Raw genomic sequence first — 27611 nt, 5'->3', positions numbered from 1 at the left:
AATGTTGGCAACTTTCTCCTAAGGTGGGAAAGTTATTTACCCACCTAGGAGATGGGTATCAGCCCAGGAAAATAAACTTTTCCTAATTCACACATTCCGTACCTTGCTAAAAAACCGATCCTTGTTTACCAACCACACATTGTCTAACCAAATCCAATTCTCTCTCGATACGTTCCTCAAAAAATCCGATTCGTGCGGATTCTTCCCCCAACTAACGAAGAGATCTTGGCGGAATTGCCACATATGAAATTGAGCACAATTTTGCAAAGAAATACCCCACTTGTTTCTCGAGAAGAGATGGGAAACATGCTCAATATCATTTGATTGAATAGTTGACTCAGCTCCTTGTTGTTTGAAGAAACCCTCCACTTCAATTGGTCGATGGGTATCAGCCCAGGAAAATAAACTTTTCCTAATTCACACATAAATCTAAAAAATGAACATGAGATTTTTGGTCAATAAAATTAAAATCCCATTGACCAACTTTTTCCCTCTCAATCCAAAAGAATGCCACACGAAATTCAGGTATGGGATCAAACGGTAAAAATGAAAAACTCTTTAAAAATGAGGCAGGCATACGGTTATTGAGGAACAGAGGGAGCCGGTAATATTGGAGAAAAAAGGAGAATGTCAGAAGTGGGATTTGAACCCACGCCTTCTTTCGAAGACCAGAACTTGAGTCTGGCGCCTTAGACCACTCGGCCATTCTGACTACCGCGTCAGGCGTAGTGGAATAATAATTAATCTATATTATCAATCTCCAAAATGAAGTTCTGGGGCCGCTTGATAATATGCTAGCAACTGAAGTGGGTAGGCTGAAAAAACTTATTACTTCGTCTCGTAGTCAACACGTTTTTTAATAAAGTTGTGTTTGTCTCTCTTCTAACTGAAGTTGAAATTGGCCAAATTATTATCAGGGTGTTTGAGTCCCTAGGTGTTTATTCAATAAACACTGCCACATAAATGCCATTTCAGTAGTTTTTTTTTTTTTTTTTTCTTTCATAAGTATCAAGAATGATAAAAACGAACTTATGTTTTTGTGCACACTTATCATTTAGAAAAGATATTTTTTAAAACTTTCACAAATGGTTAGATGTTTTTTTGCTGTTACACTGTTGTAAAGTCTAGTGACACTTAGTTGTCATAAACAATTGTAATTGTTATCTTTCTCGTTTTGTAAGCAAATAAGTACAAATGTTGAATAAAAAAGACGTAAAGAAAAACAAACACATACTATATATCTTTCGTTAGTATGTGTTGTCCCAAAAAAACATGTAATAATTCACGGTCTATTTAGTTTTCTGTCAGAATCAGAATAAAAATTTCTCGAAATCAAAATGGGTATGGTTTATTTTTATTGTCTGTTTAATTCAAACAGTAATAAAATCAGAACTCGAATAAGCCGGGATGAGAGGGGGGGGGGCATAACCATTCCCTCATATGGAAAAATGAGGAATGGGAGTGAAAGATTCCACCAAATCATATAAATCATTCCCATTCCAATTCTAGATCCCTGTTATATTCTCACAAACCAAATGGCCCTCAATTGATATCATCGAGACTGATACTATCATCTGAGAGATATTCCCAATGTACGGCGGGGTTATGCTGTAGGACGTTGTGTGCGCAGAAGTGAACTCCTACCTTCCGCCTTCCTGCAACATCGCTGGGTTAAAGGGTTAAAGAGAGGGGTGTTTTGTGTCAGAACTCAGAGAGAGAGGGGGGAAGTAGGGAATTGTTTCTCATGCAGTAAACAAAGGCGTACAGCATGGTTGAGAATCCAATGCTACCAACGTGAGGTTATAATACTTCCAAGCTATTTAAATAAATATAACGTGATTCCCCTGGAGGTGGACCCAGTGTCCTAGGTGGCACCAACTTAACCATCCTTCTGTTTCGACGTGTGAACTTCACAGCCAAACGCATTGGTCCCACATCGCAAATAAAATCCACGTCATTATTCACTAACTGACGTGGATCAGCATCAGCATCTATCTTTCCTGGTAGGTGTGACGTGTCCCTCTTAAAGCAAAAGTGACAACTACTGGTTCCGTCTTCGCCTGCCAGAAAGCCAAAGTCCAGGGGTCCCTCCTTTTTTTTTACCGTTCTTCCCTTGTATTTTCTTCTCGGAACGTCCGTCCAATTTTTGTCAGACCTTGCCCGAAAAGAAATCTGTGGGACGAACGAACGACGAAGGCGGCTGGAACTTGGAAGGAGACCGATGAGAGTAGGGTCTAAAACCACGGTTGCCGGGTTGCCGACCTCCGTCACCGACGAATCGGGAGTCGAGCTGACGCCGTTAGGCGGTTTGGGACCGAAAAACGGTCGGAATTTTTTTTATTTATATTAAATTTTGAGGACAATAATGACCATGTTGAATTAATTTAATAAGGGAGAATCCCGTAAGATTCTTTATTAATCTCAAGGCACGTGGCGACTTATAAGCAATGTAGCACTAGAAATTAGAGACTTGTACAGCAAAAAAATTTAAATAAAAATAAAAAAGAAATGCTCGCTGGCATTGCCTGGCACGCGTGGACAAATTATATTTGGAGACGTTGGGCAAGGTGACAAACGTATATTTTGTTGATGGACCAAAGTACCCCTACATATGGAAAATAGACGCGTGACTCCACAGACAACAGGCCCCGAAGTAAGATAAATTTCCATTCCAAAAACACCCTTATCTTTTATTTATTTCCGCTTTTCACTGATGTAACTCGGCCAAGGTTGTAATTAGTTGGCATTAAATGAATCTGGGTTCCCACTTGTATTTATAAAGATGAACTTAATTCAATGACCAAATACGAAAACGTTTGTATTTAAATAAGCAGCATCGGGCTCCTTGGGAAAGCCGTAGGAAGCTGTGACTGTTCATAGATGGCAGAAGCCAGTAGGTAGAATCGATTGAGGCAGACCCAAACCTGAAATGAAACCTCTGTTAAAAATATTCCTACTGGCTACAGGGAGATGAACTTAGTGGAGGTTAATTTACATGTGATTTAGGTAATTAGGGAGATGTTACTTGTACAAATCAGATACATCAAAGGGTAGTCTTCAATCATTTTGAACAACCCATTAGTCATTACATTAAAAAGAGGGCAGAAAAATAAGGAAAGAAGATAAAGAAAAGATGATAAGGGTGTCCGGTCTAAGTCAGTATAGGGACGCACTGTCTCTGCAAAAGAAAAAAGAAGGGTTAAGTGTAAAACGTTGATGACAACACAGCTGCACTAAAATGGATATAAATAAGATGTTAGCAAGAAACTTTGGTTTTCCCCTCCTACTGTCTTACTGGTCTCTTCTGTTCTGTTTCTCTGTTTCTCTCTCTCTTGCCTTTCTCTGTATTCTAGCTACTCTTGTTTGTTTTTTTTTTTTTTTGTAATTTTATGGGTGGTAAGCCCCAACCTCTGCACCATTCGTCTTCTCTTACTGCCATCTATCAGGGAAAAAAGCCTTGTCTGGGTTATTGTAATTATTGATTCTTCTTCTTCCTCCTCTCTATTTCAACCATCCCTACCAACACAACAATGCAGCCATAGTTTTTTTTTCTCAGATTAGAAAGAAAGAAGATAATCTACAGCTACAGCTTCACTCTGTGTATTTCCTCGCACGACCAGCAAAAAAAGGAAAAGCTTCAAAGAAAGAAAGAAAGGAACAACCAACAAACTAATAAAGGGTTACCTATATGGATTTTCTCAACTGTTCTTTCTCTTTGATCCTCAGCTTGATTCTGCTAGAGCTCTCAAGAGGTAAAGTAGTTTCTCTTTGTGGATTCTGCGCTCTATGTTCTTGATTCTGAGATCGGAGGTGCTCTTACATTTTCTTCCGTCCCTTTATTTTTGTATTGCTGGTACCATTGTCCTATCTGATAAATCTCTATTCCCTCTCTTTCAGGTGTTTCAGGTACCACATTCACGTTTGTAAACAAATGCGACTACACAGTTTGGCCTGGAATTTTAGCCAATGCAGGAAGCCCCAAATTAGATAGTACAGGTTTCGAGCTTGCAAAGGGCAGTTCTCGTCCCTTTCAGGCTCCAACAGGCTGGTCTGGCAGGTTCTGGGGCAGAACAGGCTGCAACTTCGATGGGTCTGGCCGGGGCAGCTGTTCCACCGGGGACTGTGGCTCGGGCCAGATAGAATGCAACGGGGCGGGTGCGGCCCCTCCGGCGACTCTGGCCGAGTTCACCCTTGGCTCAGGTAGTCAGGATTTCTACGATGTTAGCCTGGTTGATGGGTACAATCTACCAATGATTGTGGAAGGAAGTGGTGGGCAGGGTACGTGTACATCCACCGGGTGCGTGACCGATTTGAATCAGCGATGTCCAATCGAGTTAAAAGTTGGAGAAGGTGACGCATGTAAGAGTGCTTGTGAGGCGTTTGGGACACCGGAGTACTGCTGCAGTGGTTCCTTCAATACGCCTGCCACATGCCGGCCGTCGGTTTATTCCCAGATGTTCAAGTCGGCGTGCCCGAAATCATATAGTTATGCGTATGACGACGCTACAAGTACGTTTACTTGTACAGGGGCAGATTACACCATTACGTTCTGCCCTTCATCTTTAACAAGGTAAGGAGCCAAGGGGGAAGAAGAAAGAACACAGATAAATAAATAAGCAAACTGGGTTCTGTGAGAAGACCCATCAAATGCATATGGGTTTTTACAAGATCCCTGTTTTCCTTCAAAATGGGTTTCTCTATTTGTTTTGACCAAAATATTCAGCTCTCAAAATAGTTTTTTCTCCATGCCCATTTTCTTTTACTGTTCTTTTGGTTAGCTTTGATTGATCTGTTAGGATGCTTTGTTATTATTACGTTTTTTCAACATTTCCCATCTCTCATTTGCCCTGCGATTTGCTTAAGTTTTGTCTTTTGATTTCTTTTCTTTTTTTTTTTTTCCACAGTCAAAAATCTTCGAGAGAATCGACGCCAAGAACAGGGACTTCATCAGATGGGTCTGGATCGGGAACAGGGTCAGGGTCAGGGTCAGGAGCAGAAGCGATGCTGGCGGACGACTCATGGTTAGCAGCCTTGGCCACTGGGGGCTCAACCAGGATCCTCTCTACTTCTGCTCTCCGGCAAACTTTGATCACTGCTACAACCACCAGTAGCATCTTGATTCTCTCCTTCCTTCGTTTGTAGTGTCTCTCAAGAGGGACAATTACAATTATTGTCGGCAATGGAGATCACCGTGACCGCCCCTCAGATTTACAGCGTTGTTGGGTTGGGAAGTGGGAACTGAACAATTGGGGGGTGGGGAGTGGGGGATTAGGAGTTAGGAAGGAGAACCGGCAAATTCCAGATTGTAAGTCATCCATTTTTAGATTTCTTATATTTTTAAGTAATGTCACGTATATACAAGTCTAAAGAAAAATTTTCCTTTGCCTGCAAAAGTATAATGTATTCTTCTGTAATTGTGGAGCTAAAGCAACAAAGGAAGGGGCTAAGCTCTCTCTTTGATTTAAGACAAAACACTTAAGAGTAAAGTATTGCTTTAACACGAATGTCTATGATTGGTTTGGTCATTGGTTGGTATGTAAGAAAGGACCACTTTGCGGGAGTCACAAGCTTGATAGCTTGTCGCTGTCTGCTATGGGAGGTAGGATGACCATTCATGTTGTAAAAGAAAGTTTCATGTATTCATTGTTTATCTTCTTCTATTGTTATATATGTATATTTGAAGTAAAATAATGGTTTGTTGGGAATGCCGAATAATGTAGCAGTAGTTGGGTCTTGGGTATATTATAAAATCATGGTTTCTGGGAGATTCTGTCAAGTGAAATAAACCTTTCTCTGACTTGTTTTAGGTAAAATCTCAAATCTGGCTTGAGTGAAGAGATAGAACTATAATAATCCTATCCAGCATAGTCACGATGCAGTTGAAATTTTACATGGTGCTTTTGCATTATGTGATGGTAACCTCCAAACCATGCTTGTTCATTCCATCATTCTCATCAATCAATCGTAATCCGGCAAAAGTCATTCACAAAGGCCAGAATATTTACGTTGATTGGATGTTTAATATCAATGAATCCAAGGGGCCAGAGAAAAATTAATTGCGAACTGACGTAACAGTTCGATAATTGGATCATTGGATGCCAAATGGACCAAATGCATGTGGACTGAATGGCAAATAAGACATCTTTAATACTGTTTGAAAGTTGTCTGCTTCTATTTGGATAAATGGTCGGCTAAAACTGAAAGGAACGTGTTCTCATGGAATCAATACAGCCCAGATGTCTGAAATCGATCGAGGAAGGGCCACGGATAAGATTCTTGTTTTAGTGGATTGATCAACTTGACAAGGGGAGACACTGAGCCACCAAATATTGGAAAGAAACAAGCCAACTTTTTCTAGAGTTCATTTTCGTCAATTGGGTGGGCTTCAGTTTTTATCTCTAAAGCTCTGTAAAATTGATTTCGTTTAGTAGTCTTCATCATCCAGATTTGATAATGCTACAACGAACCACCCTGTCAAGGACTTGGAAAGTGGGATCAACCTTGGCTTTGGCTAACTTTTACAACTCGGTGCTTGTCCATTAAGAACTCTAAACCCTTTATTGTGTGAACATAGAACTTACCACTTCAGGCATAACTGATGGTTTACTTGCAAATCTAGTAATCCACTTCAATCATTCTTCCACCACTTCTCAATTTCCCCTTATTGCTGTCAAGTGCAGAGAGTTTCAGCTTTTCTTTCACAAGTGGCAAGAAACAGCTAAGCGATTTCTCCACGTCAGGGCGCTTCTGTCTCTTCCTAACTAGGGAACCAGGCACTATTTCATTGGCCCAATAGAGAATTGTCTCCACTGGATCATAGAGGATCCGATCATCCTAGCCCTTCAACTTGATACTCTTCCTTTTTGTATAAAACTAGTGTAAAACCACATGCTAGCACATATGCTGCAAGTATTATTCCTACAGATATATGTTATTTGGATTCAACTTTTATGACCTACACAGAACTCAAGGTAAATATCCACTTTATATTATATATTATAGATAATCTGACAAATAATCGGCCCTTAAGTTCTTGGCATTCCAATCACCTTTCTAAAAGGCATTAGTACCCTTATGTAATCATTTTATTATTATACGAATTCAGGGTATCATTTATCTTTCACTAGGATTGTCTCATAAACTAGAAACTGGTCTTATAATTTTAGTAAGATTCTAAATTCAAAAGCATATAAACAGAACAGTATTAAGCTACACAATTTTTCGGGGTATTCCTGCAACTTATGGGATCAAAACCAGCTAGGGTGTGCAAAAAGAAACAATCACATACAACCGGTTCAGACAATGTTTCCTAAAATGCACTTTAACATATAATTTCATAAAGCACAGTGCAAAGATCCCACGTTCCATAATAAATTCCATTTACTTAATCTAGAGAGCATCATATTTGCATCTTTTGACATTTCTACGCATCATCCTTTTGCTGGAATGTTATTGTCTATACTCATGGATGGCTAAAATTAAAAGCATGCTCACATAAAGATAAGATTCTTTCTGCTCTGCCAAAAGTTTCAATGCACTCGCCCAATTTTGTAATACAAGGAATTATATATGAGAGAATCAGTAAAAGTTGTTAACTAAATGATTTTATTTTCCTATTGATAGACCCCGAATGAGCAGGGGCCATGGATCCACTCGTAGTGGTGAATCAATGTGAAGACAAGTATATGGGACCTATCAATATGCCAAGTAACAAAGCATATCGGTATTCTAAAAGTATATGTAATCAGAAATTTATTATTTTCCCGGAAAAAAACTAGTGCAGGACCACATATAGCCTATAATCAGCAAACAAGCATGATATGTAAACAACTCTATGTAAAAACTTAATATGATTTGAGGAATATGTGCAGAATTACCTTGTAGATTGGGGCCTGGGAAAGAAAGAAGGAAAATAGGTCCCAAAAGTTTAGAATGTGATTGTGATCAATGATGGGTAGCATTGATCCTTTTCATAATTGGAATAGAAACCATCTAAATCTAAAACTCTGATGAAGCTTCCGAACTTCTTGGTTGTAGACTTCAATTATGTTGAATTGCAAGCCCACCCCTTTGACTTTCCCCAGAAACTTCTCCAATGAGTCACTTCTTTTGGAGCTAAAAAATATGGCTTCAAAATCTTCTAAGTACTTTGGCAAGGATTTTACAGTTCCAGAAAGGCCTCCATGGAATTTCTTGATTGATGTTCTGTTGAAAATCACATAATAAATCAGGAAATAGAAATGAGATGCATTTTGCATCAACTTAAGAAAAGCCTGTATAATTGTTAGTAATGCATGTCCCATTACTCTTGTTTGGTAGAAAGAAAACTCAAAAAGCTAGGCAACCCCAGACCATATAGGTTTGAAACCAGCGGTAAGCTGTCTTGACTTATCCCCATACCAATTAAATTCTAAGATCATTGAAAAGGAAATCCAAAGTCCCTATCAGCTAAGGATCGATACATTGGTAAATACATGCAGAGAGGTTGGTCCATGTATGATCCAAAAGTTGCACTAGAATGTAGTTTATAAATTAAAAAAGAAGCTAAAGGTTAACCTCATTTATTAAATTGTTCATACCAAAAAAGAAAGTTTCTGTTCATTTTCCCTTGGAGATTAACATGTGTAGGAATTAGGATGTATATAATTTATTTTAATTTTATGAAGAGGTATATAATTTAATTATAACATGGAGAGTACATTACATAGAATATCTGAATCTTAAGGATGCAAACACAACCACAATTTGGAATACATAAAGGACCAGTCACAAATTCACAATTACAAACAACGCATATATTGATGAAAAAAAAAAAACAACGCATAGTAGTGCCCCCATAAAAGTGTAATTAATTGACTGATCAAGGTTTTAAAAGGCCATTGGTCTTGAATAGACAAGTTCTAAGCCTCAAGGCATTACACCACAAAAGTTTCAAGGAATAATGTGCATTGCGGAATATTACTTATTTATTTAGTTAAAAGGAATAACGTACCTAGTTTACCTGATTAATATGTTAAAATTTATTTCTCAAAAGAAACTAACTTATGAATGCTTTCCAAATAATACTTATTGCATGCAGATTTTAATAATCAGTCCTAAATGGGTAGTAAAACACGTGGCTGCTATTAAGTTACCTAGTACATAAATTTATAGATTAATAGGTCAAAACATACATTGTATTTCTTCAATATGCAATTTTCTTGTATACTTTGGAATATTATTTACTTGACAGCTAATTTATAAAATGGTGGGCTATTCAAAAGGCCTCATGGTGGAAAAGATTGAAAATAGGCGAGAGAAAATGTGAAATTTTGAGAAATATGTAGTGTATATTCTAATAGGCAGCAAACCAACCTGACAGAAAAGATCAACACTTTGACATGTATGCCTTTCATATTCTTGTCTCCTGTCCTCTTGCTAGTAGTATTTGGGAATGGTTTTTCTACCTATTTGGATGCAGGTGGCTCAAACAAAGTTTGAGCCATCTACTTTTAGATGGCCAAAGCAAAGAGGGAGAATACTGCGGAAGTGTCTGCACAAGGGCAGCAGTGCTATGGATACTATGGGAGGAAAGAAATCTGAGAATATTTGAAGACAAGGAAAGATGCAAGGAAGAACTGATAGTATTATGATGAAGGTGACTTCATGGGTGAAAACACTGAATTTATTTTCAAATTTTACAGCGGATGATATAATTAGGAATTGGAGGACAGTTGATATCTCTTCCTTGGCAAAAAAGAAGGTCCTGAAGGATTGGGTGCCCCCTGAACCAGGTTTTATCTAGCAGCAGTTTTGGAAACCCAGGAAGATCTGGAATTGGAGGGGTTATAAGAAATGAAAGGGGAAATGTGTTGGGGCAGTTTTCGGGTCCCTTTGGAATTGGAAATTCCACTACAGCTGAACTGAAGGCAATGGTATATGGGATTCAAAAAGCCAAGGAGCTGGGGGTGAAAAAGCTAGTTGTGGAAGGGGATTCCAAAGTTATCATCAGTTGGCTAAAACAACATGAAAACACACCCTGGCTATTCAGAAAAGACATCAAGAAGATTAAAAGCCTATCCAAGGACATGCATCTTTCAACTCGGTGGACCCCTAGAGCAGCAAATGGATTTGCAGACCAGCTAGCCAAACAAGGGGTAAACAGGGATCACTGTTTCTGGGCTCAACTGTAAGAGTGAAAAATCAACTTACTAGTGGATACATAACATTGTAGTGGGGTAGCAGAGGCTAATCATAAACTGTAACCCCTGTAATTTCTATTTTCATCAATGAAATTTCTTTTTATTGATAAAAAAATACTTTGACATGTCAACCTTGAAGTAGTGAAGCTCAAGATCCAAGTATACCAAGATCTCAAAGAGCAATATCAAATCTTAAAGACCATGTTATCATAAGAGAGGTCACACCCAATGTCGAGGTCTCCCATATTCAATATTGTCTTTTGACATGTCAATGGGAAATAATAACCTCTACTGATGGAAAGTAGAAAGTTCAGATTCAGCAACAAAGCAAGTTCAGCATCTGAAGCAGAATGACAGCCTCTACTTTATGAGGGTCTTCATTCCACCTCAACAAACACTATTGCCTTTAGGTCCTTTGTCATTTTAATATAGAACTCCACACCGATTAACCCAAATTCACTGTAGTGACCACTAGAAATGGCCCAATAAAAGGATTTTTACCCCCGAAATTTACATCCTAGAATTACTTATTACCAATATTTGATTGATGATAGGTTAAGGCCCGAACACTTTCAGGAAAGAAAAACTCAAAACAATACTTAACCTAAAATTCTTCAAAGCTATTAGAAGTTGTATTTGCTTCATATTCAGATGTGCATTGATTCCTCTCTCTCCAAATGAAAAGAGAAAAAAAGACCTATCGAACCAGAGTTCATATTCAGATGTGAAACTAATGACTAAAGGCTTCGTTCCTGTTTGTCTTGACAAACAGGAGGTGCATATCATCTGACAGATAATTTTGAGGATTTCTGTCGTAGATTCTTTTCATTAATGTAGTGATTGAGATAAGATCACCACCCATATAGATGAAAATTTCACTCTGAGAATGGCAATGTTCAGTTGTCTGTGTACATGAATTGGCACAGTTCACTGAAAACTGATCAAGAATGGTTAAAGTGAGATATTAAAGAGCCCCAACCATATGACAATATTGGTTAGAACTACTTTTGAACCCATATAAGATATCAATAATGTATTTCTATCAACACAGAAATATCCCAATATTGGTTAGAACTACTTCAACATCCAAGAAAAATTGCAATGGCAGTGCTAGCAAAAACTGAATCCATGGTTCATAAGGGTGTAGGGTGTTAGCTTTTGAGGGATTGTATCTTGTAACCACTCTGTCACCAAAGTAGATGAGCCAAATAGAATCTAGTAAATTAAAGAAGATCATAGAATAAAGTTACATAGATAAAGCTTTTTTTTTCTCATCACCAGCCTAACTCATCTTAAAACAGATAAAGACATTGACTGAGGAGGTATAGAAAAAAAAACAATACATCCTTCATCCCACCCCCCAGAATGAATCATTCTTGCCAGAAATTCCCATATAAAGTAAAAATGATTTTTTTCTTTTTCATCATCATCCAAGCCTTATCCAAACTATATCGGGTTAGCTACACGAATCGTGTTTTTCCAATCTGTTCTAGTTAATGCCATATACACTGTTAAATTATGGGCACTTAAATCATTTCTTACTACTTCTAACCACATCCTTTTTGGTCTACCCCAAGCCCTTCTATCCCCCTTCAACTTGAAACAAATTACAGGTGTTGTTGATGGTCTTCCATGCAGGTGATAAAACCATCTTAGTCTACCTCCTCTCATTTTACCACCAATTGAAGCTACTCCTAGGTTTGTTTTATCACCATCTTAGTCCACAAAGCATAGATGGCCTTACAACTGTTTCATAGAATTTTCCTTTTAATCTAAGTCTAAGCGGTATTCACCTATTGCATAAAATTCCAGGTGTGCCCCTCCATTTTCCCCATCCTACTCTAGTTCTATGGGTGACATCCCTTTCAATCTTGCCCCTGTTAAGAATTATCTAACCAAGGTCACATTGAGTTGTTTCTTGGTCTCCAATCCTAAGTGTACCCTGATTTACACTCCTATTATTATTATTATTATTATTGTTAAATTTACATATCATATATTTTGTTTTAGTCCTACTTATTTTCAAACATCTTGTTTCTCAAACATTTGTCCAGAAGCTTCATTTTGCATTTAACCTTCATTAGTTTTATCAATAAAAACAATGCCATCAGCAAACAACATGCACCGCCCTTCTCTTGAATATGCTTAGTCAATTCATTTATGATCAGTGCAAATAAATAAGGGCTAAGTGCTAAACCTTGGCGAAGGCACATCATAACTCTAAAACTTAATGTCTTTTCCATAGGTGTTCTAAAATTGGTTGTTGCACCCTCATACATATCTTTGGTTAGGTCCATATACCTATTTGGAACCCCTTTATTTTCCAAGACCACCATATTATCTCTCTAGGAACTCTATCATATGCTTTCTCTAGATCAATTAACACCACATGGAGATCTTGCTTTTTCTCTCTCTAAGCTTTTCTATCCTTTTTATCAATAACAGGAAAGTTTCATTAATTAATGATAAGATACAATGGAGCACCACACAGAGATAACCTCTCTTAGCTCTCCCCAAGATGACATCGAAATACACAACTTACAGCATAGTCCAGAACATCTGATCCCTTCCCCACCCCTTGCTTTTCCAAAGCATCAGCAAGAACATTTGCCTCGTTTTTACCCACTACAGCTTGATCTCTATATTCTGAGTTCTGAGTAAAACATTTGAACTTTCTTCTTTCACTAATATCAATTGACACAAAAGAAAGATAGCTTCCATGGTTGATCTCTTTGCCATAAACTCAGAGGTAGCATCTTGTGCCTCTCTAAGGGATGCTTGTAATGTTTATATTTTCAGAATATAAAAAGATATTCTTGGTTCATGTCATAATCATCGTTCAATTATTCTCTCCCAAAGTTTCATAATTTGGCACATGAGTTTAATCCCTTACAACATTGTACTTCACCTTTTTTTTTAAATAAAGACACCATACTGCCCTTTCTCTATTCATCAGGCAACTTCATTTCTTTTTACACTTCTATTGGAATCTCACTGGGTCCTAACACTTTTCTCTTCATCTTATTTAGTACCTCTTTTACTTCAATAGTTTTAATTTAACGAAGGTATGTATTATTTTTAATACTATTAATATTAATAACCTCTCCTCCATTAGTGTCTTCTACATGTTCATTTAATAATTTTTTTTTCAAATTAGTTTTTCTATGTTTATTTTTTCCCATCTTTTACCAAGACTTTTTGATCTTCCTTTTTAATGCACCTAACATGGTTTAAATCTTTGCCTTTCCTTTCTCTCATGCTTGTTAGTTTATAAATTTTTTTCTTCCCTCTTTAGCGCTTAGTTATGATAAAGTTCATCATATGCGCTAAATTTAACTTAACTTTACTTTTAGCTTCCTTTCTTATGAATTTATGTTTTTTTTCCAGTTTCTTGTATTTTAGTCTTTTGCCATTCTTTGTTATGTGCTAATTTTAAATTGATTACATGTTGAACCTCTTCATTCCACCATCAAACTTTTTTTTATTTCCCTTTCTTTATAAAATCTCCCATTTCAAACCATATATCATTAGTCTTTCCTTCTAAATTCCATTTTCTGTCTATTATCAACATGTCTCTAAATTGAACTAGTTTTTCTCCTTTTAGGTTTTCCCACCTGATGAAGGAAGATTTGGCCCGACCTCGTAATTACGCAACACGTGGCAAAGGCAACAGCTCGGCGCAACAGTGCGCCCAAGGCGCGAGCACCATAGGGAGGAACCAACGGTCCGAACTCCCTACTAGGAGCCCGAACTCCCTACTAGGAACCCAAACTCCCTACAAGGAGCCCAAACTCTCCCTTAGGCCCCGAGCCAAACACAAAGGGCAGTAACCCGAACTGGCCTGCCCCATGGCATTTCGGGGCACACCTCTATCCGAACTCAAAAAATACCTCGCTCACCACTCCAGCACTTCGCCCCCAGGACGCCGAACTGAACAACCGTACCATGCCTAACACCAAGGAAGTTCGTATCGACAGGCGACACACCTGACTTTGGGATCTGACGCTTGACAGGCGCACTTCAAACGGCCGCCTGCCACCACCACCTACCACCGCCATCTCCAGTTACAGAGACGGCTCCAACAAGGAGCAATGGCGGTTGTGTCCCAACAGAAGGGATGACACCCGAACTGGCATAAGCATAGAAGTAATCATACCCGACCTGACAGAAGCCTCGGAGTGAGTGCGCGAAGTGGCTATACAAGGCCCCCTACCCCCAACAACAAGGTATGTGAACTTTGCGCCATCCAGTTTTATCTTGCCTTTGAGAGAATACTAACTTGAGCTTCGAAGCAATCTCACCGGGTTCCCCCCGGAGTTCCCTCATCTTCTCCGTTTCAGGCTCCCCGTTGCTCCAATCAGAGGCAAGGTCGTTGACAGCTAGGACCGGCCGGATTGCGCACCATCAATTGGCGCCATCTGTGGGAACGCTTCTAAAAGCCTCCCTCTAAAACTCTCATAATCTCCTCATCTTCCAAAAAACTCCAACACCCATGGCTTCTTCCAACAATGCCGAACGTGGCACAGAAACGAACACCATCGGGGAACAACTCCAAGTTCTCGTGGTGTGCATCGGACAGTTCACCATCCCCCTTCCGGTGGATGGGATCCCCAGCTTGAATGCGCCACAAGCAGTGGCGCCCCTAAACCTTCCTACCCTGAACATCCCTCTTCCACTCCCTATCGAAACAACTTTTGCTGAACCAACTGTTGTCCCACTGGCGACCCGCCAGAATCAGTTGGACGACATGATGCAATGCATGCGGGAGATGCAAGCCCAAATGCAACAATTCCAACAGCATCAACTCCAGCAGCACCAAGTACTACACCACCTCTCTCAACACCATTATCAGCAGCAGTTCCCTCAGCTACCCCTGAACCAGTCACTGCTTCCACCTCGGCTCCCTGTTACGAAGCCGGTTAAGGCCTCCCCTCAGGGTGGACGCCCTCACCGAGGAGAAGCCTCCCAACTCCAAAACCCCCCTAATAGCCAGGCCTCATCCCCAGTCCGAAAGGAAAGGAAAATCACCCCCGCCTCGCAGCTCGCAAGCGGGTCGGGAACCTCGCCCGCAAAGTCAGCACCTAGGCGCTCCAAGCCTAAGTTCCCGCTCACGGAGAACCGGTTCAGCGCCCTAGCAGCAAACTACCAACATTCCGAGCCAATTGAGCTCGGCAACACAAAGGCCAACAGCGCCAGTACCAGGTCCGCTCAACAACAAAGGCACCAACGAAGTCGCCGAACTGCCACCTGTATCCTGCCCGAGCTCAGAGGTAAGGAAGAAACAAGCTCGGACGAGGTAAAAGCTGCCCCAATTCTCTCAGTTCCTTCACCCCTTGCATCAGAACTCCTGGCAGTCCCCATGCCAAGAGACTTCAAGCTCCCACCCTTGGACAAGTATGATGGGTCCTTTGACCCCCAATGACCACGTCGATGCTTTCCAGTCCCAAATGCACTTCGCTAGGGCCAGTGAATCGCGCATGTGTGTAGCCTTCACCACCACCTTCAGGGGGTAGCCCGCACCTAGTACAGGAACCTAGCCCCCGGGTCAATAAGAAGCTGGACCCAATTCGTGCAGGTCTTCACCGCACACTTCGTTACCAGCAAGCGGTGCCCCAGAACCGAGGAAAGCATCTTCGGAGTAGTCCAGAGGGAAGGAGAATCCATTTGGGGCTACATCAAGCAGTTCAATGAAGCATGCTTGCAGATACCGCGATTAGACCCCGCAATACAGCTCGCGGCGGCCAAGAAAGGAGTAGCGCACAAGGAGTTCAAATGGCACATAGTGGCCAGCCAACCCGCGACCATGGCCGATTTCCTCAAGCTCGCGGACAAGTTCATGAGAACAGAGGAAGAAATCAACCAAAGAACCGAAAGCGGGGTTGAGAAAGAAAAAGAGAATGTGAGCCCTCCAACCCAGGCGACAGAAGAAACCAGGCCCGGGAGGCAAAGCCAAGCCAGCCGTCCCGAGCTCCCTTAGCAATTTGGACAGATTATACGCCGTTAAACACAAGGCGTAAAGTGGCCACCTCGCCTAAAGAGTAATCCAAACGAGAGAAATAAAAATTTGTAATGTAGTTTTCATAGAGATCACGGTCATAGTACCGAACAGTGTAATAATCTCCGGGACGAGATAGAGGGACTCATCCGTCACGAATACTTGAGAAATTTTGTACAGCATAATGATAATAATAATAAGGCAAGTCGGCAAGGGGAGCACGGAAAAGATGCCCCCGAATCCAGCAGCAGACCGGCCGAAGCGTTGCAGCGACAGCCTCTAGAAGAGAGGCCAGTTCGGGGAACCATCCATTTGATAGAGGGAGGTTCGGTGGTAGCAGTGTGTACTTCGGCAGCAGCACGGACGTCAGTTCGCGAGGTAGCCCGAGAAGAACAAAACCCTCCAAAGAGGCCGAAGGTAGAAGAACCGATCTTTTTCACTGAAGACAACGCACGAAGTGTCCACTACCCCCACGATGACGCGCTTGTCATAAAACTAAGGATCAGCGACTTCGAAGTCAAGCGCGTACTTGTTGACTCAGGCAGTTCGGCAAACATCCTCTTCAAGTCGGCATTTGATCAGCTACAGTTGCAGAGAAGCAAGCTGAAGCCCGCAAACACTCCTCTGGTGGGCTTCAACGGAGAGGAAGTCAGGCCCCTCGGAAAGATAACAGTACCTGTGGAATTCGGCACATGGCCTTGCGCGATCAGACTCAACCAGGATTTCCTGGTGGTCGCGACCCCCTCCCCATACAATGCCATAATAGGGCAGCCAATTACGCATATTCTACGGGCAGTGGTCTCCACCTACCATCTAGCAATGAAGTTCCCCACATACTTCGGTGTGGGGCTAGCGCAGGGCGACCAGCTTGAGTCCCGCAAGTGTTATGTTGCCGCCCTTAAGGGAAAAACCAAGGCAGCCGACGACCTCGAACTGGAGCGACCTACGGAGCAGAGCGAGGAACGAGCTTCGCCCACAGAGGAAACGGTCGCAATCCCAACCTCGGCTACAGATCCGGCTCGAACGCTACAGATCGGTGCTTCCGTCAAGGAGCCTCTATGAACCAAACTGGTGAGTTTCTTACTTGAAAATTTAGATATCTTTTGCATGGTCCGCGGCCGATATGCCCGGTATTGACCCTGGCCTTATAACTCACAAACTTAACACTGACCCCGTAGTCAGACCTGTTAGACAAAAGAAACGCAACTTAGCCTCGGAGCACTGGAGGGCGATCGACGAGAAGGTCAAAAAGCTCCTCGCAGCAGACTTCGTAAGGGAAGTTCATTACCCGAGCTGGGTAGCCAACCCAGTGCTGGTGAAAAAGGCAAACGGCAAGTGGCGCATGTGCGTCAACTACACCGACCTGAACCGAGCTTGCCCAAAAGATTGCTTCCCCCTCCCCAGAATTGACCGCCTAGTGGACGCGACCTCGGAACATGAGTTGCTAAGCTTCTTGGACGCCTACTCAGGCTACAACCAAATCAGGATGGACCAGTCCGATGAGGAAAGACCAGCTTCATAACCGAGTTCGGCCTGTACTACTACAAGGTCATGCCCTTTGGACTAAAGAATGCTGGGGCGACCTTCCAAAGACTTGTAAATAAGTTGTTTCGGCCCTTAATTGGCACGAAAATAGAATGTTATGTAGACGACATGGTCGTCAAAACGCAGTTCTCACAAGAATTAATACAAGACTTAGATTTTGTCTTCCAAATTCTGCGTCAATTTAGAATGAAACTGAACCCCAACAAATGTGTCTTCGGTGTCACCTCGGGTAAGTTCCTAGGGTACATTGTCAACCGGCGAGGTATTGAGACCAACCCGGACAAGATAAAGGCCATCCTAGATATGAGACCGCCCCGAAAAGTAAAAGAGGTTCAGAGGCTAAACGGTCGCATAGCCGCTCTGAGCCGCTTCATGTCCAAATCAGCAGATCGTTGTCTCCCTTTCTTTAAGAAAATCAAAGGCAAAGGGTTCGAATGGACCCGAGACTACCAGCTCGCGTTCGACGAGCTAAAGAGCTACCTCGCCACTGTGCCAACCTTAGCCAGGCCCGAGAATGGCGAGGTCTAAGAACCGTACCTCTCGGCAAGCAACAAGGTGGTCAGTTCATTACTAATAAAAGAAGTAGATCGGGTCCAGCGGCCCGTCTATTATGTTAGTAAAATTCTGCAGGGAGCAGAGACGAGATACCCATAGATAGAAAAGCTAGCATACGCACTGGTAATTGCAGCTCAGAAACTCCGCCTATACTTCCAGGCTCACACCGTCATCGTCTTGACTAACAAACCTCTGAGGCAAGTCTTACTCAAGCCCAAGGTTTCCGATCGGCTGACGAAGTGGGCCATCGAGCTCAACGAGTACGACCTCCAGTATGAGCCACGAACTGCCATTAAGGCCCAAGCCTTAGTAGATTTTATCGCCAAGTGCACATTCAGCCTCGAAGCCCCTGGGCCGATTGAACCCGAGATCCCTAGTTTGGGTGGAACCCGGAGCTCCCAATCCAATAGAGTCTGAACCCCGTGAAGTAGCAGCCAGTGTGGCATCTCTCCTGGTTAGGCCAAGCGCGAACTGAGATAAGGAGCCCTGAATCCTTCACGTAGAAGGCTCCTCGAACCAACAGGGTAGCGGGGCTGAAATAGTCCTATGCGGCCCGGGTGGCACGAAATTGGAATACGCACTACGCTTTGAGTTCGCAGCATCCAACAAGGCAGAGTATGAGGCACTGATAGTCGGGCTGAACCTAGCGGAAAAGGTAAGAGCAAAGCACATAGTTATCTGCAATGATTCCCAGCTCGTGGTCAACCAGGTTACGGGCGAATACAAAGCACGCGAGCTCTCTATGATCGCATACTTGGCAAAAGTAAAGGAGGCTCTACTCAACTTCCAATCACGCTTCATCAGGCAAATCCCGAGGTCAAAGAACACTGAGGCCGACGCCCTGTCCCGGTTAGCCAACACGAGTCACAACACCATGAGAACCGTGTACATAGAGGACTTACCTCAGCCTAGCATTCTCGGTAGGGCAGAGGAGGTCGCTCCCGTCCTTGAAGCAGAGCCAAGCTGGATCGACCCACTCGCGAGCTTCTTGCTAGATGGAACCCTCCCTGCGGACCACAATACAGCCAAGAGGGTGCAGCGCCAGGCAGCCAAATATGTCATAATAGACGAACGGTTGTACCGACGGTCCTACACGCTCCCCTACCTGCATTGCTTGCGACCTGCCAAAGCCGAGCTCGTACTCCGCGACACTCATGAAGGACTGTGCAGCAGACACCTGGGGGGCAGAGCCCTCGCCCAAAAGGCACTTCGACAAGGATACTACTGGCCAACGATGAAGGCAGAAGCCATCGAGCTCGTCAGAAAATGCGACAAGTGTCAGAAGTACGCCAATATCCACCATCAGCCTGCTTCCAACCTCAAATACCTCACTAGCCCATGGCCCTTTGCGCAATGGGGCATCGACCTCCTGGGGCCATTCCCGCCAACAACAGGTGGGAGAAAGTTCCTAGTGGTGGCAGTAGATTACTTCACAAAATGGATAGAACCTGAACCTCTGGCAATAGTTACAGCCCGAAACATATAGAACTTCTTTTGGAAGAGCATAGTATGTCGCTTCGGGCTACCTCGGGTACTGATCTCCGACAACGGCAAACAGTTCGAGGATATCAAGTTCCAAGAATTGTGCCAAAATATGGGAATTCGTCAGAAATTCACATTGGTCGCACACCCACAGGCAAATGGTCAAACATAAGTAATGAACAGAGCCTTACTCCGCAGACTGAAAGCACGACTAGACCGAGCTAAAGGGTTGTGGGCAGACGAGCTACCGAGTGTTCTATGGGCTCACCGAACTACAGAAAAAAACCGTCACGAGAGAGACCCCCTTTAACCTCACCTACGGCAATGAAGCGGTAATCCCAGCGGAAATCGAAATACCTACACTACGACTAGAAGCATATGACGATCAGACAAACAGAGACGAGTTACGTACCAACCTCGACCTATTGAATGAGGTAAGAGACCTCGCGCACATCCGGACAGCGGCCTACCAGCAAAAAGTAGCTCGGTACTACAACACCAGAGTAAAGAAGCGGAGCTTCCGAGTCGGCGACCTAGTTCTCCGTAAGATTATGGTGCTCGAACCCGACGTGGGCAAACTCGGACTAAATTGGGAAGGGCCCTACAGAATAAAGAGAGCGCTCGAGGGGGCATACGAGCTCGAAACCTTAGAAGGCAAACAAGTACCCCGAGCGTGGAACATCGTCAACTTAAGGCGATACTACCTATAGACCGCCAAGCGAAGTGGACGAAATCGCTACTAAAGCCTAAGGGCCAGGATGTCGAGCTAACGAAGGAACCTCGGCATAGGCAAGGAAAGAAAAGTCAGCCAAAGGCTTAGGCGAAGCGGAGAAGTATTAAACATCGAAACAGGTCGTGCGAGTGCAGTAACCCGGGCAAAAAACAGATCGGGGACATGATCAGTTCGGCAAATACGGTGAGTTCGGAAGAAAGAACAACCAACACTTAACCAAAAGAAAAGCCATTCCATTACAAGATAAGGAAGCGTACATTTGATAAAAAAAATTGCATTTTCTCAGGCCCGGAGCTACTTCATTATTAGAAGGCACTTCAACGACACCTGAAGGTCTTGCCTCGCCCTCGGAATCTGGCTCACCATCGGCAACTTTGGCCATCTCCTAAGTTATGCGCGAAGTGGATATGGCACTGATATCAAGCTTGGGGTACGTATTCTGGATCGTCCATGGCTTAGTTTAAATCCCCTTCTGTACGACTCCACCATCAGGTCATCAAAGCGTGGCGAGGCGATGTACTCATCAACGGCCTTCTTCTTGGCATCTTCGATGCCTTGAGAAAAGATCTGCGTCCTCTCCCTAATGTCCTCCTGAAGGTATTCAACCTGATGCTGCAGATCCAGCCTCAGGTTCGCCATGTGCTTCACAACAACCCCCATGGCCTCGGCATCTCTCTGAGACCTCGCCTGCCTGGCCATAGCAACGCGAGCAACCTCCTCAGCAACACGAGCAGCCGCCTTAGCAGCTCGAGTAGTCACCTCGGCAGCACGGAAAGCCTCTTCGGCAGCTCGTGCCTGCCTCGAGCTCCTCTCCATCTGGGCCGCCAAGGCATGAATAGAAGAGTTCACCTACCAAAAGGAAAGAACGAGTGATTAAGAGAACGACAGCAAGAGGGATAAAAACAAAGAAGCCCAACAAGAAATCTAACTCACCACCATAATATGAGTAGCAGCACGACAAGCGACCTGGTTCAAAGGAAGATCGGTCCACGCAGCGATCTCCTCGGGGAAGGTGGCCTCCCTACTCTTCTGAAGAGCGTAGTTCGGCGACAGCACGCTCCTGAATTCCCCTTGGGCTCCCGAGCCTGAGAGCCCAGCTCGCGTATAAGCGGACCCAGAGTAAGCAAGAGCACTAGAGTAGGCGGGAGCCCCCATGTGAGTAGTCTCGGCATAAGGGGCCCCTGCCACTTCTTGCATTGAAGGAACCACCTCGGGCTCCCTAGACGGATCCTCTAACGGGTAGTCTGGTACATGAGGCTCCACATTCTGGGGCAGCTCGGCACGAGTTCGCTTGGCAACTTGCTTCCTCCTCTTCATGCCTTGGAACAGGTGCCCACCGCGAGTCCTTTCTGAGTCCATCACACCTGTAAAAAAGAGTTCGGCATCAGAAAAAACGAAAGAACAAAGCAAAACAAGAAACCTTTGAGCAAGGAACCTACCCGAACTCAAGTCGGCCGCAATGAGCTTGGCCTCCGTCAGGTACTGATGGCATTTTAGCCCTAGCCATAACCATTGTCGGAGGCCCTTCACCGTCTCTTTATCAAGCGTAACACCGGAGTCGGGGGCGGCCATCCCCCACCCGGTCTGAAAAGGCCACCCTAGTACACTTCGCACCCCGAAGTAGTCCCGCTTCCACGCCGGGACCTTGTTGGGTAATTCGTGCAAGAGCTTAAAACCCGGGTGAGGAAACAGGTAATACGTCGGCCTATGCCCGAGAAGGGGACCCGCTTGTTTCTTAAGCATTAAGATAGAAGAAAATATCCCCAAGTCTAAAGGAAAGCCCTATTCGCAAAATAGGGAGATTGTCCCCACCAAGTTACGAATGGAGTTCGGGTGAAGCTGGCCGATAGTAACGCCGAAGTGATTCATAACCTCGACAAGAAGGGGGTGGAAAGACAGTCGCAGCCCCACAGCGAGCTGCTCCCGAAATATCACGATCTCCTCAGGACTGTGTTCCCGAGGAAAGCTACCCGAATGAATGAAATAGGCGTACTCCCCAGGAAAGTTGTAATAGGTAATAAGGGATTGGAGCCCCTCAGGCATCATGGTCGAAGGACCAAACCTGTCTAACATCCGACCTCGACGAGAGGTAGAAGCCAAACCACCCGAAGCGGCTTGGCCTACGGGCCCAAACTCTTCCTTAGGTTCTACCTCAGGTTCGCTAAGGCCATCGGGGGATGCAACTCGGTTCGTAGAACCTGCATCAGACCCACTTGAAGAACCATCTGAGCTATCCAAGCTAGACATCAAGGAGAAAATGTGGATTCCAGGAAAGTACTCACCCGAATGAATGAAATAGAAGTACTCCCCAGGAAAGTTGTAATAGGTAATAAGGGATTGGAGCCCCTCAGGCGTCATGGTCGAAGGACCAAACCTGTCTAACATCCGACCTCGACGAGAGGTAGAAGCCAAACCACCCGAAGCGGCTTGGCCTACGGGCCCAAACTCTTCCTTAGGTTCTACCTCAGGTTCGCTAAGGCCATCGGGGGATGCAACTCGGTTCGTAGAACCTGCATCAGACCCACTTGAAGAACCGTCTGAGCTATCCAAGCTAGACATCAAGGAGAAAATGTGGATTCCAGGAAAGTACTCACCCGAAAAAAGGTTTGAACAGACTTTGAAAACTAGAACAAGCAAAAAACCTTAAGGCGAACTAAAAGCCTGGACACGAGCTCAAGAAGCAAAACGCAGAAGTGACAAAGCGACTGGAATCCCCCACTATTTATACCCACAGTAACCGAGAAACAACAGTGCAGATCAGAGCTAATCCGACGGCCCACATTCGCGCTGACCGCACGTCCCCTGAGACCGAGATGTGAATGGCGCACGTCTTTCTGAAACTGACAAAACGCCGGCGCACGTCTTTCTGAAACTGACAAGACGACAGCGCACGTCTTTCTGAAACTGACAGAATGCCAGCGCACGTCTCCTCGCCTTTCAAACGGCAGCAGCGCGTTTTTTCAAATTCGAAAAGGCAGCTGTCACGTCTCCCAGCGGCGCGCTTTTTTGAAATCTGAAATAAGCGTGCGCCACCACATCTGTCAGCATTTGTAAGCACGTAGGCGCGTCTCCCGCCTTTTGGGCGCTCGAGAAACCCAAATAAACCTCGTGCTATCAAAATTCGAAGTACGGGACAAATCCACCTGCCACCTCGCAAACTCCCCGCGCCAGGGCAAGACCCTTAGCACGAAGAGTGGGGGGCAATTGATGAAGGAAGATTTGGCCCGACCTCGTAATTACGCAACACGTGGCAAAGGCAACAGCTCGGCGCAATAGTGCGCCCAAGGCGCGAGCACCATAGGGAGAAACCAGCGGTCCGAACTCCCTACTAGGAGCCCGAACTACCTACTAAGAGCCCGAACTACCCACTAAGAGCCCGAACTCTCCCTTAGGCCCCGAGCCAAACACAATGGGTAGTAACCCGAACTGGCCTGCCCCATGGCAATTCGGGACACACCGCTATCCGAACTCAAGACTTCACCTCGCTCACCACTCTAGCACTTCGCCCCCAGGATGTCGAACTGAACAACCGTACCATGCCTTACATTGAAGAAGTTCGTATCCAGGGGCGGCGCACCTAACTGACTTGGGATCTGACGCTTGACAGCCGCACTTCAAACGGTCGCCTGCCACCGCCATCTCCAGTTACAGAGACGACTCCGACAAGGAGCAATGGCGGTTTTGTCCCAGCAGAAGGGATGGCACCCGAACTGGCAGAAGCACAGAAGTAATCATACCCGACCTGACAGAAGCCTCGGAGTGAGTGCGCGAAGTGGTTATAAAAGGCCCCCTACCCCCGACAACAAGGTATGTGAACTTTGCGCCATCCGGTTTTATCTTGCCTTTGAGAGAATACTAACTTGAGCTTCGGAGCAACCTCACCGGGTTCCCCCTGGAGTTCCCTCATCTTCTCCGTTTCAGGCTCCCCGCTGCTCCAGTCAAAGGCAATGTCGTTGACAGCTAGGACCGGCCAGATTGCGCACCATCACCACCTAATTCTTGAACACCTATTTTCTTCCTTATTTTTCATTTCATAGTGCACACATCTACCACCACTAATCTTTGTTGTGTCATGTGTGATTAAGTTTTCCTAAGAAATTTGCTATAATCTTGTCAAATGTTTTGTCCTCTCCTTGTGTGTCATGTGTAGCACATCACCAATTCACCACTTGTAGATGTTCCTTACAGTATTCCCCATGAAATATGTTAATATACAACTACAACATGGACGCAATCAGCAACTAGGGGATTCTTATCAAAATATTACAACTCCTTATGCATCTGTGACTCTAATGTCTTTTTGGACCTTAATGGATTCAAAGGGAATGAATCAAACAGTCAAAGTGATTTCAATACACAGATACATAGTAGAAGAAATTAGAAAAGAAGAGAAACACTTTGAATTCCAAGAACAAAGAAATTTTCTTGGTAAGTCAAATGTACCAAAATTTTAATAAACCAAAAATATCAGCACGAGACAAACAAAAGTAAGCAATGACAGTTTACACTGGCTAACGCCAACCTGCACAAACAAACATGTAAATACTCTACTGAATTCGACTAAGCCTTAATGCCTTATCTGTTTAGTGTCATATTCATTGTTAACAAACAAACATGAGAACATTGTATTAACATACCAAGAAAGAGTTGCTAATACAAAGCTCATAAATAGGAAAACTTCCTAAGTGAGCAACAAGTCAGAAAAGAAAGACAGAAAACTTAGAAGCGTGTGGATAAGCATTACATATTAAAACAGGCAACCTTGGCATAAAAAACATGGAAACAAAATAAAAAATGGTAACATGGAAGTAATAATTTACTACATAGTTGTCAATGTGACGCCTAGGCGGGGGCCTAGGCGACAAGGCGCCCTTTGAGGCTCCCCTCGCCTAATCAACGCGCACTTTTTTACTCTCTAATATAAAATACTTTTTTGTTCATTCTTTTTTTGAGATTATAATTATAAAATAGACATTCTTCTTCTTCTTTTCTTCTTTTCTTCTTTTCTTCTTTTCCTATAACAAAAAAGTAAGGGTTCAGCCCCTATATTTTTTCAGTTTTACTTTCCTTCTTCTTTTTCTTCTCATAAATATGTTGATTCTCTCTACTTTAATATGAATAATTATTATTAATTATTCATATTAAAGTATGGTTATGGTACCTATACTTCTTTTTTTATGTTAATTCTCTATACTTTAATTATGAATAATTATTAAGGAAATATGGTTATGGTATCTAGAGAACTACCCTAGGATCTATGTTTTTAACATAAAAAAAAAACCATCACCTAGGCGACTAGGTGACAAGGCACCCCCCTGCCGCCTAGCCTCGCCTTGGTGCCTTGAAAACTACTACTTCTTGGTTACTCATTTTATGCTCAGTTAAAGGCTTTAAATAGGAATAGTAAGTAAACAGTTGCATCCATGAAAATTTAAAATAACACATTTAATTATGCAATGCTTGTTCGTTGTTACTAGTTCTGACTCAAAATAACCATGAGAAAAGTTCTGAATCAAGCTGCAAACATTACAATCTTACAAAAAAGGTAATAACCTAAGTATCCGAAGCATGGAGCGGGTGGGGAGTGAAAGTAGAATATGGGTGGCAAATTTTAGAGGAACCTAATATTGAGTATCTATGTAGTTCGTGTGCATAAACATATAGACATACATATGCATGTATAATATATGTATGTGCCTGTTTTCATTTGTATCTGATTGATAGATGCACTGGGGGGATAACATTAGGCAGATTTACTTGATGAGTAACATGGTGTGTGTTTTAGCATGTAATCTAGTAATGGGACATTACACCGGAATCAAGAACTGGCAGTGAAATACCAAATTAGAGGTACACATTGGAGATCCTTCACACCATGGAAGCAAACAAATGATGAGTATACAAATTAGAGGTTACAGCAACATTCCAATGTTTGAATATCCTTCGAATATCATATCCGTCAGGCAAAGGAGAAATAACGAACAAACCATGTGTCGTCCACATCAAATTGCTAGAGGTTTCAATCTCATTAAAATAAACAGAGTTTTCTCTACCTTTTGGCTAACCAAAGTTTCAAGCAGGATTAGCACTGATGCCACATAAAATATGCTCACTTTAAATTGAAGAAATTAGATCACACTCTATAACCTGAATGCAAGCATGCAGACATCAAATTTGAATATAATACTAAGTCCTGAGAAATATACTGGTGTTCAACAAAAGTAGCTTAGAAAGAGCATAAACAGTTACTTATGAACCACAATTTATATCTTTCTTAAACACGCTGAAACACACATATGAAGGATATGTCAATCAAATAAGCTCAAGACACAACAACTGAAGGAACTGTTAAGAAGTATAGAACTTACATTTGATCATGCGAGGGAGCACCGTCCAAGGGAAGAGAGTAGGCGCACGCATGCATTGCTGAGGCCGATCAGATCCCGACTCTTCTAATGCGTACCCGGCTTCGTTGACAGGACGACACCATCTTTCTATGATAGGAAGAAAGAGAAATACGCTTTATTCCAATTTCAGATCAATAGCCATTCTTTACAACTTAAGACAGAGTGGGGTAAGAGCAAAGGATCCAACCAAGTAGCAAAAGAAAACGAGAAGAGAAACAAGGAGACAGAGGAATAGAAGAAGGGAAGAAGGAGCCGATAGTTGGAAACTGGAAAGGATGATGACCAACGAAAGCTTGTGGAGGAATCCCTCCTTACCTCACAGACACAGACGTGACGACGACTTCACTGTCGGGGTAGAAGACTTGTTCTCTCCTGAAGTCCTGATTCCTGGTCTTTTTCTTTTTCGTATTTTCAATTTCGTTCGCCTTTTCGGTTTCACCGCCTTACCGGTGGCGGTGGGTCTTCGACTTTTCGTCCGAATCCCGCTTTCAAATAAAAAAGGGTTAAAAATATGTAAACAATAGTTAAAAATTACCACCACAATTTGTTAAGGGTAGTTACACTTAGCCCCTAACATTTTCTCCCATGGGATACGCATCCTAGAGTTTGTCAAGAGCTAAAGAACTCATGACAAAACCCTCAAACCCTAATATTAATAAAATAATAAGATATTATTAAATTAATATTAACAAACTATTAACAAAATATTAGTA

The 27611-nt window shown here is 43.2% G+C and overlaps 1 protein-coding gene, 1 long non-coding RNA gene and 1 other non-coding gene across 4 annotated transcripts; 1 reads left to right on the top strand and 2 right to left on the bottom strand.

Annotated features, from left to right (window-relative positions):
* Nucleotides 1-628: 628 nt before the first annotated feature.
* TRNAL-CAA (transfer RNA leucine (anticodon CAA)) lies at nt 629-712 on the bottom strand. The gene has a single exon. It is a non-coding gene; the product is annotated as a tRNA-Leu (tRNA).
* Nucleotides 713-2740: 2028 nt separating this feature from the next.
* Nucleotides 2741-27416, bottom strand: LOC148849977 (uncharacterized). Of its 2 annotated transcripts, none has more exons than XR_016099507.1 (4): nt 27214-27366; nt 26860-26985; nt 7878-8205; nt 2741-2924 (listed from the first exon to the last, which is right to left on the bottom strand). It is a non-coding gene; the product is annotated as an uncharacterized LOC148849977 (long non-coding RNA). The 2 variants fall into 2 exon arrangements; XR_016099506.1 differs by lacking the exon at nt 2741-2924 and adding an exon at nt 2981-3178 and having other exon boundaries at nt 27214-27416.
* LOC148849978 (thaumatin-like protein 1) lies at nt 3172-5688 on the top strand. The gene is made up of 3 exons (XM_088946161.1): nt 3172-3752; nt 3898-4570; nt 4905-5688. The coding sequence occupies exons 1-3, from the start codon at nt 3689-3691 to the stop codon at nt 5140-5142; spliced, it is 975 nt and encodes a 324-aa protein (XP_088802287.1). The 5' UTR covers nt 3172-3688; the 3' UTR covers nt 5143-5688.
* Nucleotides 27417-27611: the final 195 nt, after the last annotated feature.

Source organism: Nelumbo lutea, chromosome 5 (genome assembly GCF_056320005.1).
Source record: "Nelumbo lutea isolate HS-2025 chromosome 5, American lotus-T2T, whole genome shotgun sequence".
In the NCBI taxonomy this organism is placed as follows: domain Eukaryota; kingdom Viridiplantae; phylum Streptophyta; class Magnoliopsida; order Proteales; family Nelumbonaceae; genus Nelumbo; species Nelumbo lutea.
This window is presented reverse-complemented; position numbering and strand designations above follow the sequence as displayed.

Coding starts and splice junctions, on each gene's coding strand:
- LOC148849978 (XM_088946161.1), top strand. CDS start 3,689: ATGGATTTTCTCAACTGTTCTTTCTCTTTGATCCTCAGCTTGATTCTG. Junction 3,753..3,897: donor TCTGCTAGAGCTCTCAAGAG/GTAAAGTAGTTT, acceptor CCTCTCTTTCAG/GTGTTTCAGGTACCACATTC. Junction 4,571..4,904: donor TGCCCTTCATCTTTAACAAG/GTAAGGAGCCAA, acceptor TTTTTTCCACAG/TCAAAAATCTTCGAGAGAAT.